This window comes from Lissotriton helveticus, chromosome 4_1 (assembly GCF_964261635.1).
Source record: "Lissotriton helveticus chromosome 4_1, aLisHel1.1, whole genome shotgun sequence".
Lineage (NCBI taxonomy): Eukaryota > Metazoa > Chordata > Amphibia > Caudata > Salamandridae > Lissotriton > Lissotriton helveticus.
In genome coordinates, this window is record NC_136063.1 from 1,039,224,135 (window position 1) to 1,039,238,944 (window position 14,810).

At 53.0% G+C, this 14,810-nt stretch overlaps 1 protein-coding gene across 1 annotated transcript in view; it reads left to right on the forward strand.

The window, feature by feature from the left end:
* TENT4A (terminal nucleotidyltransferase 4A) overlaps positions 1–14,810 on the forward strand; it is a 606,146-nt gene that overhangs the window by 252,489 nt on the left and 338,847 nt on the right. The window contains exon 5 of the mRNA XM_078687633.1: positions 10,197–10,304. Within this exon, the coding sequence (XP_078543759.1) occupies positions 10,197–10,304 (108 nt within the window). The remainder of the gene's footprint in view (positions 1–10,196; positions 10,305–14,810) is intronic.

The window sequence follows — 14,810 nt, forward strand, 5'->3', positions numbered from 1 at the left end:
TCCTGGGTCCCCCTGGGTCCCCCCCCCTCTCTGGCGGGGTGGTCCTTGACTGTTGCGGGGGTAATCACCTACGGGGCCCCGGGTGACCCGGGTGTTCACCCAGCGATCCGCCTCGACGGCCAGCTTCCTTGGATCTGCGAGCTTGCTGTCGAGCAGATGCTGGCGTAGCTCCACAAAGCCATTCGTGGACAAATGTTGCCACAGCATGAGGTCAGTTAGTTCTTCCATGGTGGTCACTTTGCTGCCCTTGACCCACCCTTCAAATGCTCTGCAAAAAAAAATTCACGTATTCCACCCAGGTGGTGCCAGGAATCTTTTTGCAATCCCGGAACCGCTGGCGATACATTTTTGGGGTGAGGCCGTATCTCGTCAGGAGGGCCTCTTTCATGTGGCTGTAGGAAGTCTGCACGGAGGACGGTAGATCGAGCAGGGTGTCTTTCCCCTCGCTCAGGAATCGACCCCACAATCCGGCTCCCCAATCTTTCTGTGGGACTCGGTGGGAGGTCATGGCAACTTCGTAGGCCTTGAACCATTGCTGGATGTCGTCATTTTTGTAATATTCTTTGAACACATCTTTGGGGATGTGGACCTTCGGCTCTGCCGGGGGTCCGCTCTATTGGTTCCCCGGGGGCCGGTTCTTTTCGTTCCTTGCCTTGAGCTCGAGCTCCTTCAAGCTTCGCTCGTGCTCCAGCTAAAGTCTCTTCCCTTCATGCTCCCTCTGGAGTTTCTTCTCTTCCAATTCTCCTTGCACTTTCATTTGCTCGATCGCAAGTTTCTTTTCTGCCAACTTTATTTCGCCTTCGATCTTCAGTTTTGCCATGTAAATGTAAATGTACAGGAATTTATATAGCGCAAATCACCAAGCGGTCTCTAAGCGCTTGCTTAGGGAACCCGTCCTGGTATTCCCCTGTGAGATCACCCCGGCAGGGTATCCGCAAGGTGAAAGCCAGGCATCCCGCCGCGAGGGGCCGTTGTGGAGATTAAGCAAGCTATTGCCCAGAGTCGCAGAGTGTGAACCCGTGAATCGAGTAGGCACCGGAGCGAGAATTGTCAGTCCATGGACATTTTAGGACTCAAGACCCCGCTGAGCCGGGAATTGAACCCTGGTCCCGGGCTGACCTCTGTTTCCAGGTCTGCCTCCTCTAACCAGTGAGCCACACTTCTCCACTCCACTCCGCCATCTCCAACTCGTGGTGGCGACTTCTTTCTCGATCCACGAGCGCTTCCTGGGATAGGCCTCCGTCTGGTACGACGCTACGTACCTGGCCGTTGCTTTCTGTCTGGGGGAGTCCCGGTTCGTCTGGCTGCGCCGCTGCTCCTTCTGTGCGGGGGACTCCAGACTCCACCCAAGCTTTCAATTCTCTCTGCATGTCTTCCTTTGTGTTGAGGCCAGTGGTAGCGATTCCTAGTTCTTTGCAGAATTCTTTCAATTCTTTGTGCGTGTCCTCCTCCAGTTGTTCTATACCGAATGCAGTTCTCGCGTCTGCTTCAATGACACTCATGGTGGTTTTTTCTGTTGTCTTTGCTCGGTAGTCGTGTACTGTACGATCTCTAGATTGCGGCTCGTATCCCGTCGCTTGCCACCAATGTTAGAAGGCGATCTCAGGGGAGGACAGGAAGTGCCCCTGACCACCCTGGGACCCACCTCCCTAAGTACCAAGAGGAGCACTGGCGCAAGACTTCTCAGGGGGAGAGTCTAGAATCTAGGATCGTACACACTATACCAACACCACACCACAAAGAGACACCACACCGTAGTTTCTTAAGAACGTTTCTTTATCTCGTACTTCAAGAGATCTTTATGATCGGCAAGGGCAGGTATTTACAGAATAGAGCAAGGGCTCAAAAGAGTCTCGGTCCGGGTAGGGGTAGCGGGACAGTCTTAACCCCTTCCATGCTCATGACGGAACGGTTCCGTCATGAGCGTCGGTGGTCCTGTGCTCATGACGGAACCGTTCCGTCATGAACCCATAGGTTCTTTAGAACCTTCAGCACTGCAGCGGAATTCGCGCAGCACTGAAGGGGTTAAGGTTCAGGGTCAATATCTGTGCATATCCGGCGCACAGCTCTCCATCCTCGAGCCGGGGATACGATGCGATCTGTTGGGTCCAGCCGGACCAGGAGAGTCAGGGAGCAGCGAGTCACTCAGCAGGGCTCAGATGGTCCAAAGGGGCAAGGGCGAGTCACTCAGCAGGGCTCTCGTCGTTCCAGAGTCGAATCTGCCGATAGTCCTGGAGCATCCCTTGTTATAGGACTGCTCCTCTTTTGTTAGAAAGGCGGTCCCTGGGGAGGCAGAAGATGTCTGACTGACCACCCAGCGACCCACCTCTCCTTAAGGAGTTGGCCGAGCGCCGTCGAGAGGCCTCCTGAGCGAGGGCCCTCTCCCAGAATCGTCACAGCAGAGTATTCACCCACTACAAAGGGACACCACACAAGAGAGTATTTCTTAGAATCTTTATCAGCAATAATGGTTCGGTTTCTTCGGTAATATATAAAATGGATCGAGGGATCCTCAGTCTCGGTAACAAGGGGGGTAAAGGGTAGCGGGACAGTCTTAATATCAGTCTAGCACGGGGATACCCTACGCTCAGCTCTCAATCCTCGAGCTGGGGGTTCCGTAAGGTTGGGCCGCGGCAGCGCCAGCAGGCTCCGAAGATGGTTTCAGCGGTGTTGGGCCGCGGCAGCAGGCTCCGGAGATGGTTTCAGCGAGGTTGGGCCGCGGCAGCGCTAGCAGGTTCTGAAGATGGTTTCAGCGAGATTGGGCCGCGGCAGCGCCAGCAGGACTCTAAAGATGGTTTCAGCGAGGTTGGGCCGTGGCAGCGCCAGCAGGACTCCAAAGGTTCAGGGTTCCAAGTAGTGAGTTCTTCTCGGGGTGAGCCGCGACTGCGCCAGCAGGGATCTCGACTCCAGGATACAACTACTGACCCATCCCAGAGCTGCCCCAGATATAGGTCTGGAGTCCTTTGATGTCCGGACCCTCGTGCCTGGGGGTCAGAGGGGCCGGGATGAGAGTGTCCAGACACTCGGCAGGGGGGTGGAGCCAGCGCCCAGGGAGGCCGGAGGGCGATCGAAACCAGGCGTCCGGGGATGGCTGGAGGCCCATTGAAACTCCCCTCTTCCTGGATCCGTCAAGTGGCCGCTTTACCACCTGGTTGGATCTTGGTGCCTCGATGTCTGGGCTTCGCTGGGGCTGTGGCCGAGGCCGGGCCGGGGCCACGTGGTCCGGACGTGTAGGGTCCAAGATGGAGTTGGGCCTGAAATGGTGGTCCGGAATCGGGGTCGGATCCGCAGAGTGGGGCGAGCCGGGGTCGCCGGGCTCCCGAGGGGGAGAGCTGGGGATCGCCAGGGGTGGCGGCTCTCGTGAAGTTTGGAGGGGATAGCTTTTCAGCCGGGGGTTAAGGGTTGATGTTGTCCAGGGCCCGCTAGGCGGGAGAAGTGGGACCACGCCACGAGGCCGGGTCCAACATTTTTGATCTCCGGGGTTCTGGTCGGTTTGGGTCTTAGCACCTGGGGGCCGCTTGTTGGGGTTTCCTGCCACGCGGCCCTTTGATCCATTCCTGTCAGTTTCGGGAGGAGTTCCAGACACCCAGCAGGCGTGGAGCCAGCCCTCAGGGTGGCCGGAGGGGCGATCGAAACCCATCTCTCGAGGGGAGGTCGGAGGTGTGAAAGAGACTGCTCCTCCCTCTCTCACTGAAGGGGAGCGCGCTGTCCTCCAGCCAGGGTGGCGCCTCTCGGCCTAGGCCGCGCTGGATCGGGCGGCCATCTTAGGTGCCGGGAAGTGGGCACACAGGGCCTACGGGCCGGGAAGATGGAGGCACGGACGGGGAAGTCCAGGGACGGTGTGGGTAACATGGAGGGCCGGGTCGGCTAGGCCGGGGGACTCATGGGTCTGTGGTGGTGTACAGCTCGGATGGAGGTTGCTACGGGTCAGGGTGGACCACGCCACGAGGCCGGGTCTAACAGGTGGGTATAGGGGGGTGTGGGTATAGGGGGGATGTGGGTATAGGGGGGTGTGGGTATAGGGGGGTGTGGGTATAGGGGGGGTGTGGGTATAGGGGGGGTGTGGGTATAGGGGGGTGTGTGGGGGTATAGGGGGTGGGTATGGGTATGGGGGTGTGGGTATGGGGGTGTGGGTGTGGGTATGGGGGTGTGGGTGTGTGTGGTGGTGTGTGGTTGTGTGTGTGTGGGGGTGTGTGTGGGGGTGTATGTGTGTGTGTGTGTGTGTGTGTGGGGCGGGGTGTGTGTGTGTGTGTGTGTGTGGGGGTGTGTGTGTGTGGGGGTGTATGTGTGTGGGGGTGTATGTGTGTGGGGGTGTATGTGTGTGGGGGTGTATGTGTGTGGGGGTGTATGCGTGTGTGTGGGGGTGTATGCGTGTGTGTGGGGGTGTATGCGTGTGTGTGGGGGTGTATGCGTGTGTGTGGGGGTGTGGGGGTGTGTGCGTGTGTGTGGGGGTGTATGCGTGTGTGTGGGGGTGTATGCGTGTGTGTGGGGGTGTATGCGTGTGTGTGGGGGTGTATGCGTGTGTGTGGGGGTGTGGGGGTGTATGCGTGTGTGTGGGGGTGTATGCGTGTGTGTGGGGGTGTATGCGTGTGTGTGGGGGTGTATGCGTGTGTGTGGGGGTGTATGCGTGTGTGTGGGGGTGTGTATGTGTATGTGTGTGTGTGTGGGGGTGTGTATGTGTATGTGTGTGTGTGGGGGTGTGTATGTGTGTGTGTGTGTGGGGGTGTGTATGTGGGGGTGTGGGGGTGTGTGTGTGGGGGTGTGTATGTGGGGGTGTGTGTGTGGGGGTGTGTATGTGTGTGTGTGGGGGTGTGTGTGTGGGGGTGTGTATGTGTGTGTGTGGGGGTGTGTGTGTGGGGGTGTGTGTGTGTGTGTGGGGGTGTGTGTGTGGGGGTGTGTGTATGTGTGTGGGTGTGGGTGTGGGGGTGGGGGTGTGTATGTGTGTGGGTGTGGGTGTGGGGGTGGGGGTGTGTGTGGGGGGGGTGTGTGTGTGGGGGGTGTGGGTGTGTGTGGGGGGGGTGTGTGTGTGGGGGGGGTGTGTGTGTGGGTGTGGGGGGGTGGGTTTGTGGGTGTGGGGGGGTGGGGGTGTGGGTGTGGGTATGTAAGGGTGTGTGGGTGTGGGTATGTAAGGGTGTGTGGGTGTGGGTATGTAAGGGTGTGTGGGTGTGGGTATGTAAGGGTGTGTGGGTGTGGGTATGTAAGGGTGTGTGGGTGTGGGTATGTAAGGGTGTGTGAGTGTGGGTATGTAAGGGTGTGTGGGTATGTAAGGGTGTGGGGGTGTGGGTATGTAAGGGTGTGGGTATGTAAGGGTGTGGGTATGTAAGGGTGTGGGTATGTAAGGGTGTGGGTATGTAAGGGTGTGGGTATGTAAGGGTGTGGGTATGTAAGGGTGTGGGTATGTAAGGGTGTGGGTATGTAAGGGTGTGGGTATGTAAGGGTGTGGGTATGTAAGGGTGTGTGGGTATGTAAGGGTGTGTGGGTATGTAAGGGTGTGTGGGTATGTAAGGGTGTGGGTATGTAAGGGTGTGTGGGGGTGTATATATGTGGGTGGGTATGTGTGGGGGGTTATGTGTGGGGGTGTGGGTATGTGTGTGGGTGTGTATATATTTTCCGGGGTCCCCATGGCTAGGTGGGTATATGCAAGGGCTCATGACTTTGTTGAGGATACCCCTGGAAGAGAACTAGGATTATAGGTAAGTAACGTATCCTTAAGGACAAAACCTCAATTCCTACCTAAGGTAGTAAGCAAATTCCATTTAACCAAAGCATACAGCTAGCAGTGTTCTTCAAAGATCCACAGACACGACTAGAAAGGAGCCTCTATACCTTAGACATAAGGAGGGCTCTATTGTACTATCTACAACAGACCAGACAAATTCATAAAAAGAATCAATTGATTGTCTCTTACTCAAAGTCCAAAAAAGGTGCACCCATGACAAAGGGGACAATTGCTAATTGGAGTGTAGGAGCATCCAGATATGCTATGCCTCAGCAGGTAAAAACCTGAATACACGGCCAAAGGCACATTCAAGGCACATTTAACAAGGAAAAAAGGAGCAACCCTAGTGTTCATGGCCAACATGACAATAGACACTGTTGGACTTGGCCCTTCTGGCAGGTTCACCCCTAAACTTTTTGCTTTTAATGGGGACCTGGTGATGGTGATTTTTGGTTTCTGCGCACTTTCACTGTGTCCCAGTGGAAAGTGCGTGCGCACTCTGAGTGCATGTGGTAAGATAGGCCTGCCCTCCCATAGGAATGCATGGGGAATGTATGTGTCCCTGGTAGTTCCTGATGCGTGGGGTGTGCAGGCTCGAGTGTGGTATGTGCGGACTCGTGTGATTGAATGCTGCGCAATGATGCGTGCAGCATGTTTGTGTCTAATATGGAAGTGCCACTTCTAGAAGTGTAATGTCTGTTCAGTGAATGTGCTGGCGTGTGATTGGCTGGAGCTGGCTGGGGTGCCAGGCTCCATGAGTCATGATGGGTCTGCCCGGTGGTGAGTGTTGAGATTAGCATGTGTGATGTGAGGGAGTGGTGCACCTGGGACCTAAATAGGGCTGGGCTTTCCCCACACAATGCTGGCTCCGCCCCCTGTGGTGCGACTGATGACCCTAGCCTGCCTGGTGAATGGAAAGGGTGGCTGGGGAAAACAAAGTACTCCAAAACCAGCTGCGACTGGTTTCTCCCCCACCCTGCACCCTGAGACAAAGGATTTTAATGTATAAAAAGGGTCTGTGTCCCCTTGCAATTTGATCTCTTCCATGATCCTTTTGCCGAGGGGGGCTGCTGCTGCTGGGCGCCAGGAGGACCGCCACTGGTGATTGCCTTCCTGCCTGGAGGGCCCAGTGAGCTGGCTCTGGGCCCAGCCTTGCCCCCCTGCCTACCTTCCTGAACTTTGCCAGGACTTTGTTGCTGGACCTTGCTTATAGCGCTGGGGGAGCGCTTTATTTTTACTGAGACCTTATTTTGCCTGCTAAGCGCCTGGAAGCGCTTTATCTATACCGCTAGCGCTGTGGGAGTGCTTTTATTTTTGTTCTAGCACCTGGGAGCGCGTTTACTGCCCTCTGGCGCCTGGGAGTGCCTTAATTGCTTTGGCCGGTGCCCACCCGGCATGGTTTTTACCCTGTAATTCATCGAGGAAAATCTCCACTGCCCTCAGCAGCGCGAGCCGGAGGCTGGGGCCTCCTCCGCGGGCTGCGCTGCCATTGGCTACCCCTGCCAGCCTATCACGTGCTAACTCCGGCCGGAGGAAGGAGACAGGAAGCAGGGCTCCCGCAGCGGCGGTGTGAGCCCTGCGTGTGTCTCCCACCGAGAGCCTCGACCGGAGAAGCCCAGCCGCCCTGCCCAGCCGCACAGGAAGAGGAGCCGCTGTGCAGGAGGGGCTCCACAACGCGGCACGAGGACAGGCGGCACCCGAACAAGACTGGAGCAAGAAGATCCCCCCCGCCCACACACACACACGGAAGCCGGGGAGTCAAAGCCGGCTGGGGGGGGGGGGGGGAGGAGTGAGGTGGCGCTCTGCCGGTGCCTTCACCCCGAGCGGCCCCACTTGATAGGTTGCGGGGCATTTTTGTTGTTAGAGCCCCGAGAGGCTCAACGCCACAGTTGTTTCACGAGCCCCGAGAGGCTCAACCCGCCCATTTGTATTTACGAGCCTGCGAGGCTAGAGGCGGCATTTCTTTTGGTTTTAGAGCCCCCAGGGGGGGGACTCCATCGTGTGGTGCCTATTTCTCTTAAAGAGCCTGCGAGGCTCAGGGTGCATCTCGTTCGAGTCCACGAGGCTCAGGGGGCCATCTCAGTGATCTCGAGCCCCAGAGGGGGCATCCAACGACCCCGCATTTGGTTGTAGAGCCGAGGAGAGGCTCGTGGGGGCATTTCTGTCTTGAGAGCCACGGAGGCTGAGGGGCACCTTTTCTTGTGGTAGAGCGGCCCCAGAAGGCAGCGGGCCGCTCCCACCTGGCCCACATTGCTTTTTGAGCCCAGCGAGGCCCTAAGAGGTCAGTCCTTTGTTTAGAGCCCAGAGGGGCTCAGGGGACAGTCAGTTGGCCAGAGCCTGCGAGGCTCCAGCATTGGCCCCATCATTGTCTTCACAGCTGCCCAGCACTTAGTGGGCAGCTGCCACGTTTAGGCCCCTGACTTTGGGACACAGGGCGTCCTATCCCCAACGAGGCCAGTTGGCCTAGGGACAGTCACAGGTGGTGTCTAATTCTGCGCTATTGTGTTTTTCCTGCACCTCTGAATGTGTTTCTATGCATCATGTGCTTTGTCTTACACCGCTGAATGTATATTTATGCATCATGTGTTTTCCTTCCCTACACCTCTGAATGTTAGGATGCATCATGTGTAAAATGTTCCTATGCCTATACCCCTAAATGTATGGTGATACTTAGGTGGTTGTTTTTCTCCTAGTACAGGTGTTGCTAGTGAGGTCCTGGTTCCCTGCGTGACATTTTCCTAAGGTGGTTAGGGTTGCGTAGGTGGTACTTACCGGTTACCAGTGGTTACTTCTTGTGTGCTTTATGTTCCATTTTGTGCTACAGTGATTATTATTTCATGTGCTATGTGCTAATAATTATTCCTACAAATGCTAATTCTACCAAGTACTAAGTCCAAAAGTGCATATTCCTGACAGTGGTCCATGTGGCCCTGTCTTGTACATATCCCCTGTAAATTCTGCCCGTGCCTGTTGGCACATTGTAAAGTGTGTGTTTTAATCTAATGTGTTTTGGTGTAATACAAAGGCTATTTTTTATATATAACCTTGTGTGGAGTTTCCTTTGTGGTGGGCCTTGGGTGTTGTTGCTGGGGGTGCGCGCGCAAACACTTAACTCACATCGCGTCTAAGTTTAGCCTTACTGCTCGTGCTACGTTACCAAGGGGGTGAGCAGGGGTTATCTTGGCGTGTAACTCCCTTGCCCTGACGTGGTGGTCTCTGACTGACTTTGGCGCAAGCCCTGGCCAGCCAGGGATCCCATTTCTAACAGACACCATATGTGCTGCTGCAACATGGGCATGTCCACATACATTCATCAAACATTACTGTGTGGATATACAGATGACTAAGGACAAAAGGTACTTCAGCCCCTGTTCGGAAAGTCTTTCTCATCTTACAACAGCCACCCCAAGGAGGGAGACATCACTATATAATCTAATGCACAGCAGGTGAATCCAGAAAAGGATTCATGCTGCAAAATGAAATGGTTACTTACCAGTAGGAGTAGTTTTACAACTTGAGGAATTTTCTGTATTCACATACGACCAACCCCCCATATAATGAGAAATACTAACAGGTGGGAGAAGATATCACTAAAACTAAAAGATTGAACATCTAAACAAAACAGAATTTAAGACACTCCCTACAGGAAAATAGGGTAAAAAAAGAATCAGAAGATGGCTACCACGCACAGTAACTCCCAGGGTACTGTCTGATGCCACACAAGGGATGGCCGTAGCACCAAATTGTGGTCTACTCCCCAAACAGAAAAAAAAACCAGACTATTTCGGACCCAACCACTAGATGGCGGAATAATGCACAGTATGTGAATCCAGAAAACTCTTCAAACTGATCAACTACTCAAGCTGATAAGTAACCATTTCGTTTTATACTGCAGTCCCATTAGCAATATGCATTCAGACCACTAATGTTTGTGTTCATGTATGAGGTTTGTTTACAAGGTAACTGAAATGTGTGCATAGATACTTGACGTGGTGGCCTCTGCATGGGCAGTAAGGTGTACCAAAGCAATTTCAAATGGGCATTTTTACTATTTTGAAATCCGCGTTCTTTCTTACTATAGTAACTGTAATAGTGGGAAGGCTTGATTTAGTTTTTCAATACCATAGGAGTCTTGGGTCACATTCTATGTGGAAATTCTTTCCAGACAACATTGTTTATGCCTCCTTTTTAAAAGTTGCCCACCGCCCACATGCCTCTTCTACTTGGGCCTTCACAAGTTCAAGTGAAATGTTTTCTATTATCCTCCTGGAAGTTTGTCTTGTAAGCATACAGCAGTTTATCATTTCATTCTAGGTAGCTTTCCGTTTAAAACAAAAAATTAAAGCATTTGTCAAACAGTGTTCGGTGTCAGATAATTGCATTTATTTTATATTATCTGATCTATTAAATAGTTTCTTTAGTAATCTAGTAATTCAGAAACGTTGTGCAGTACCTTACATTATATTTTTGTTTATAGGTACCAATCATAAAGCTTACAGATCAGGAAACTGATGTGAAAGTTGACATCAGTTTTAATGTAGAAACTGGTGTAAAGGCAGCTCGGCTTATCAAGGATTACATGAAGGTAAGATCGTTTAACTGCTAAATACTTTTATTTCTTATTGTAAGGCACAGCAAATGATTCTTCTGAATAGTTCTTGCTGCAGATTCCTCACCTCATGTATATGCCCCTGGTTTACATTGAATCCAGAAAACGGTTTCCTTCAATAACTCCGCGAGATGGAGCCTCAATTCCAGTTGTGATTCCTTTCTGTGAGGATGTGAAGTTTTCATGTTTTTTGTCTTTTGGTCCCCTTTTTCCATGTCAGGGTTAGAGCAATTTTTGGTAGTAGGTGAAACAACTTGTAAAATAAAAAGCAAAGTCAAATATCACCCCCCTACAATTTTGGGTTTGAACCTTCTCTATATTGGCAGATGACTTTTTGCGTCCCAGCAAAAGACCAATATGGACGTATGACAGAACAAATCAAAACATTTTCCCCCAGTCAAGAGATCTGGGCATATGGTGTCTTGACTATAATTCTTTAGCGTGCGGCTCCTGCACCTCTGTAAACCGGAATTTCCAACTCCAGCAGTAGTCCCTGCTCTAGTGCCCACCTTTCCTCCAGTGTACCCAGAATTTCTGGTGCCCAGCATCCACTTGGCACAATAATTTTTATGAAAGATGAAATTGTATGAAGGGAAAAAGAAACTGCAGCCTTTTAGGCTTTTGTTATAGAGATTGAAAGGGTGTTGTCTCTTTAAGAATCCTTGAAGGTGCTTAACCCACAGTGCACCATACTGGCAGTTTGTTACAGACAACCAGTGTTTTGTCCAGATCATTTGAACAGGATCTTGAGCACTTGTGAGGGTTTTGAACCTCAGTTTTTTCCGGTGATATCAAAATATCCGCTTTAACAGCTTCAATTAACGCGTTTCCACCTTTTCTGTTGAATTCAGCCAAATAATCAGGATTCCTGCAAGCCCACCTCCCCCTCCTCAAAATGGTTTCTCTTTTCCAGAAGTGCACCCAAGCCCCCTCAAAAAAGCCTACAAGACTTGTGTTGTGTTTGGCAAAGCATTGATAGATTCTTTGATAAAGAAAGCAGTGGATGTGTTAGTACTGTGCTAGGCAATGGAGAAAAACGCAAATCTAATTGAGATTATCAAACTAGCCTTTGCTGCCTCTTGCTCCCATTTTGAGGCCGATGTAGCTGATCAAGACAGCCTGCGTCAAAACAACTTTAACATCAGAGGTAAGCAGACTGCTTGATTGTCTTTACTGGCTGGGCCGGATGGATCTTGTATTCCCCTTCATCTCGCCCTTCAGCAGAAAACCTTGTGGTGCAGATTTTGTCCTGCATAAATCTGAACCCAGGTATATTTCCCAATACACCTCTTAACTAGTATTCACAAAGAGGCCATGATAGTTTCTATTCATGGAGCCTGGTGCTCCAGTCCTTAAATGTTGCTTTCCTATTAGCCAGGTACACCTACATGATGTGGATAATGACAAAGAATGGTGGTGCTAAGTCTTCCAGACTATTTGAAATACATCTTGTAGAAGTGGTCTTTGATGGACAGGATACTAGAAAGCAGAACCCTGTGAAGCAGGTCTTGACATCATTTAGTTGCCAGGGTGTGTTCATCAACCTGACTGGACTGAATGTTCAGGCAAATATGATTGCATGCCCTTTGATTTTCTCAGCTGCCTGGTGAAAAAGGAGATTTGGCCCTTTGCGCAAGTTCTGGCCATGGCTTGGTCCTTAAGATTAGCATCCCTGCCTCTCTTTCATCGGCAGTACTGCAAGTATTGTGGCCAATTGAAGGATATTCCCTTTCTTCAATGCTAACTAACTCTTCTAGCACTCAAACCAGTCTACTGCATTGGTACTGGGGTTGGCGGATTCAGGACAGGCAGTACCAACCGGTTTCTACTCTTTCTTTCATGCACCAATCACCCAGAATTTGTTTCCTTAAGCGGTTGTGGGGGGTTCGTGTACCACTCCATTCTAAGGTCTGGTGGGCTATTAGTATTGTCTAGCACATCCTAAAAATAAATAAAATGGATTCTTTCCATATCAAACGTTTCCAACTTCTGTTCTACCGCCCCACCCCTGATTTCTACTCCCAGTCAGTCAAGAACCAAAGGTTCACAACATTTTGTAGAAATGAGTAATAGATTAGTCTTCGATTAGATGTCTGTGCCGTTATATTACTTTGGTTACTTATGCCCAGGAAGAACAAGAACTGTGCCCTGTTCTTGGCCTCTGATTTTGCAGCATAGATGTCTTATAGGTTCACATACTGTGCATATCCCGACCCCGCCATCTAGTGGTTGGAGTCGGAAAGTGCTTTTATTTTATTTATCCTCTTTTATTAGGGCTCGCCTGCTCATGCGCATAGCTGGCGAGCTCTATTGTGGCTTAAACAGAGTTTAACCATCTCTGCGATTTGTTGCGGTGCCCGAGAAAAAGCTCATCAAAGCCACCAGCACATCAAAGCCTCCCTCCCACAGGCATCTCTGCTTCCCCCAGCCGGCATTTCTCCTCCCCTAATTATTCACTGCACAGCCGGCGGCAACATCAAAGGCTGCTGGTGCCCTGACTCGCATTTCTCCTCCCTCCTCCCCTTTCACCCCCCAGGCCGGCCGTACTTTCACTTTACACGGCACCCAGGCCCTGTCTGCTGTTTATTTTAACATGGCAGCTTTTATGTTTGTATAGTTAGAAATGTTTGTAATTTTTTTCCATCAAAACCTAAACAAGAATACTGAATTTAAAAGTTGCCTTTAATTGGTGCATTAGCTAGTATCTAGTCTCTCTGAAATCATAATTGCAGGAAAGACCTCTAGTAACAAACTCTGTAGTCCGATACCAGGACAACAAGGCACCCACCATACAGATCCACCGATGCACCCACCACACAGCTCCACCGATGCACCCACCACACAGCTCCACCGATGCACCCACCACACAGCTCCACCGATGCACCCACCACACAGCTCCACCGATGCACCCACCACACAGCTCCACCGATGCACCCACCACACAGCTCCACCGATGCACCCACCACACAGCTCCACCGATGCACCCACCACACAGCTCAACCGATGCACCCACCACACAGCTCAACCGATGCACCCACCACACAGCTCAACCGATGCACCCACCACACAGCTCAACCGATGCACCCACCACACAGCTCCACCGATGCACCCACCACACAGCTCCACCGATGCACCCACCACACAGCTCCACCGAGGCACCCACCACACAGCTCCACCGAGGCACCCACCACACAGCTCCACCGAGGCACCCACCACACAGCTCCACCGAGGCACCCACCACCCAGCTCCACCTACACAGCTCCACCGATGCACCCAGCTCCACCGATGCACACAGCTCCACCGACACAGCTCCACCGATGCACCCACCACACAGCTCCACCGATGCACCCACCACACAGCTCCACCGAGGCACCCACCACACAGCTCCACCGAGGCACCCACCACACAGCTCCACCGATGCAGCCACCACACAGCTCCACCGACACAGCTCCACTGATGCACCCACCACCCAGCTCCACCGATGCACCCACCACACAGCTCCACCGATGTACCCACCACACAGCTCCACCGACACAGCTCCACCGATGCACCCTCCACACAGCTCCACCGAGGCACCCACCCCACAGCTCCACCGAACGACCCACCCCACAGCTCCACCGAACGACCCACCCCACAGCTCTACCGATGCAGCCACCACACAGCTCTACCGATGCAGCCACCACACAGCTCTACCGATGCAGCCACCACACAGCTCCACCGACACAGCTCCACCGATGCACCAAGCTCCACCGATGTACCCACCACACAGCTCCACCGACACAGCTCCACCAATGCACTCACCACACAGCTCCACCGATGCACCCAGCACACAGCTCCACCGATGCACCCAGCACACAGCTCCACCGATGCACCCACCACACAGCTCCACCGATGCACCCACCACACAGCTCCACCGATGCTCCCACCACACAGCTCCACCGATGCTCCCACCACACAGCTCCACCGATGCTCCCACCACACAGCTCCACCGAGGCACCCACCACACAGCTCCACCGAACGACCCACCACACAGCTCCACCGATGCAGCCTCCACACAGCTCTACCGACACAGCTCTACCGATGCACCCACCACACAGCTCTACCGATGCACCCACCACACAGCTCTACCGATGCACCCACCACACAGCTCCACCGATGCACCCACCACACAGCTCCACCGAGGCACCCACCACACAGCTCCACCGAGGCACCCACCACACAGCTCCACCGAGGCACCCACCACACAGCTCCACCGAGGCACCCACCACACAGCTCCACCGAGGCACCCACCACACAGCTCCACCGAGGCACCCACCACACAGCTCCACCGAGGCACCCACCACACAGCTCCACCGAGGCACCCACCACACAGCTCCACCGAGGCACACCGCTCCACCGACACAGCTCCACCGATGCACCCATCACACAGCTCCACCGATGCACCCATCACACAGCTCCACCGATGCACCCACCACACAGCTC